The 2,194-nt window shown below is 55.7% G+C and overlaps 1 protein-coding gene across 1 annotated transcript; it reads left to right on the forward strand.

Annotated features, from left to right (window-relative positions):
* Positions 1–382: 382 nt before the first annotated feature.
* Positions 383–1,113, forward strand: LOC124684302 (chaperone protein dnaJ 11, chloroplastic-like). Its single transcript, XM_047218647.1, has one exon. It carries the CDS (start codon positions 561–563, stop codon positions 966–968), a length of 408 nt encoding a protein of 135 aa, XP_047074603.1. The 5' UTR covers positions 383–560; the 3' UTR covers positions 969–1,113.
* The last annotated feature ends 1,081 nt before the right edge of the window (positions 1,114–2,194 follow it).

Below are 2,194 nucleotides of genomic sequence, written 5' to 3' on the forward strand. Positions count from 1 at the left end.
GGAAATATCATGATTTTTTTGTAAACACGCCAACGACAACATTCAGACGACATGCATCTGTGTCATGCAATTTAGAACCCAAATTGGTTCCACAAATCAAGAAAAAATATATTCTTCGGCGGTTTTATGTAGTATGATCTGCTAGTGCTGCAATGAAGTAGCCATGAAAGCAGAAGATGACTGATTAACTAGACAATAAATATGCAAAAAGTGGTTGGAAAAACTGAAGTCGCTTTCGACATTGTTGGGGAAGAGGTAGGAGGTGGAGTGGCAAGTGGCAACCGTGAGACCAGAGTGGTTTCTCGAAAGCAACACCCTGGACACACTAGTGGCTGACCCGGCGGAAGCCCACATAATCTTCCCGGAGATAAGATCAAGAGCCGGACGTACGAATGGCACCACATGCTCCTGGCTCCTCGGCCCTATAAATCCATGGCCATTTGAGCTCTCCTCGACGAGCACGGACAAGAGTATAGTACAACGAAGAAGCGGAAGTATCAGTATTCAGTACAGTGTAGTGCACTGCTGCTTCGGATCAAGAACAGAGGACCGGTCGAGCGATGGCTACGTTTGCTGCTGCAACCGTGCCTCTTTCAGGCCGCGTCGCCGGATCCAGGCGGTGCGCGCTGGCGCGGGCGTCAGCGACGATGGCGGCCCCGGCGGCGGTGCTGGCAGGGAGGACGCACTACGAGGTGCTGGGAGTGGGCGCGGCGGCCTGCAGAGGGGAGATCAAGGCCGCGTACCGGCGCCTGGCGAGGGTGGTGCACCCGGACGCCGTCGGAGCTGGCGCCGGTGGAGACGAAGGGTTCATCCGGCTGCACGCGGCCTGCGCCGCGCTCGCCGACCCCGACCAGCGCGCGCGCTACGACCGGGACTTCGTGGCCGGCGCCGGAGCGGCGATGTTCCGACGGGCAGCGGCGGCTCCGGGGGTCCGGCGCCGGACGTGGGAGACGGACCAGTGCTGGTAGGACGGACGAGCAGGGCTGCTCTGCTTTCCCCATCGTGGACCCAGGAGGAGCCGACGCGCCGTCTGATCCGGATCAGACGGCCTAGGTCGAGCGACGCGACGCGGGATCTGCGTACACTGCGACACCGCGAGAGGCGCTTTTTAAAGATCTCTTGTGCGTACAAAGTGCTAAGAATTTACAGAAAACCGTTTTGCCCCTGCTCTCTCCAGGAGGCGGCGGGCAGCCAGATCCCATCTCCACCGGCGTGAGATCTGGGCCCCTCTCCCTCCGCTTGCCGCTCCGACGGCAGGAGGGGGAGGGGACCTCGTTCCTCCTCCGTTTTGTAGTTAGGGCTTGTCTGCTGTGGTGTGTCGTTGGGGTGGTGGGAGCGGCGCCCGAGCAAATAAATCTGCCACAACTTTACTCCCACACCGGCGGCGACCTTCACGGCGGCGTCTCGGAGTTGTTGGCAAAGTGTGCTTGTCGATCTTTCAGGTCGGCAGCTTGGTCTTCTCGCCGTTCTTCAGATCTGGCGAGATGCGTTTCTCGACGTGTCACCGGTGTTTGTCGTTGTTCACGACGACGCCGGGGGCCGGGCGAGGTGGTTCTTACGGGAGCGAAGATGTTGGTCCGGAGGTGGTGGATATGCCGTTCTTCTCCGACTTCGTCGATGGGAGGCGGCGTATCTTGGTCCAAGACAGACACGGGGACGTCCCCGGTCGACGTGCCACGGCGACATGTGCCTCGCTACTTGCAGCGGGCACTGTTCATCGACTCACAAAGCCTCTTTGGCGATGGTGCTTTTTGGATCTTGCAATGGTGGAGGCTCGGCGTCTCTTCTTGCGTTCGTCTCGGCGGCGGTGGATTTAGACGGCGGCCGCGGCTATGGTGGTTGCAGGAAACTCTAAGGATCGTTTTGTATTTCTCGATCTTTTAGGATTTTATCTGCAAATTCAGGATAATCATTTTATCCCGGTTTGTCTTTTAATTTCCACATATGTTGCTTTATGTAACTTGGTTTTCGATTAATGAATTATGTGGTTGCTCTCAAAAAAAAAGATCTCTTGTGCGTTATCGTCAAAGTGCAAATATGCAAATTAGCTGTCTACTGTAAATTAATGGCTAAGTAAGGAATATGCTACTGGATCCTCTGCTATCTACTTCTTGGCCCTGGGGATTAACATATAGTACAATTAACAATCCATGTCAGTCACTTCATGGTCTCATCACTCACGTTGCCACTTTGT

This window comes from Lolium rigidum, chromosome 1, assembly GCF_022539505.1.
Source record: "Lolium rigidum isolate FL_2022 chromosome 1, APGP_CSIRO_Lrig_0.1, whole genome shotgun sequence".
NCBI classification, from domain to species: Eukaryota; Viridiplantae; Streptophyta; class Magnoliopsida; order Poales; family Poaceae; genus Lolium; species Lolium rigidum.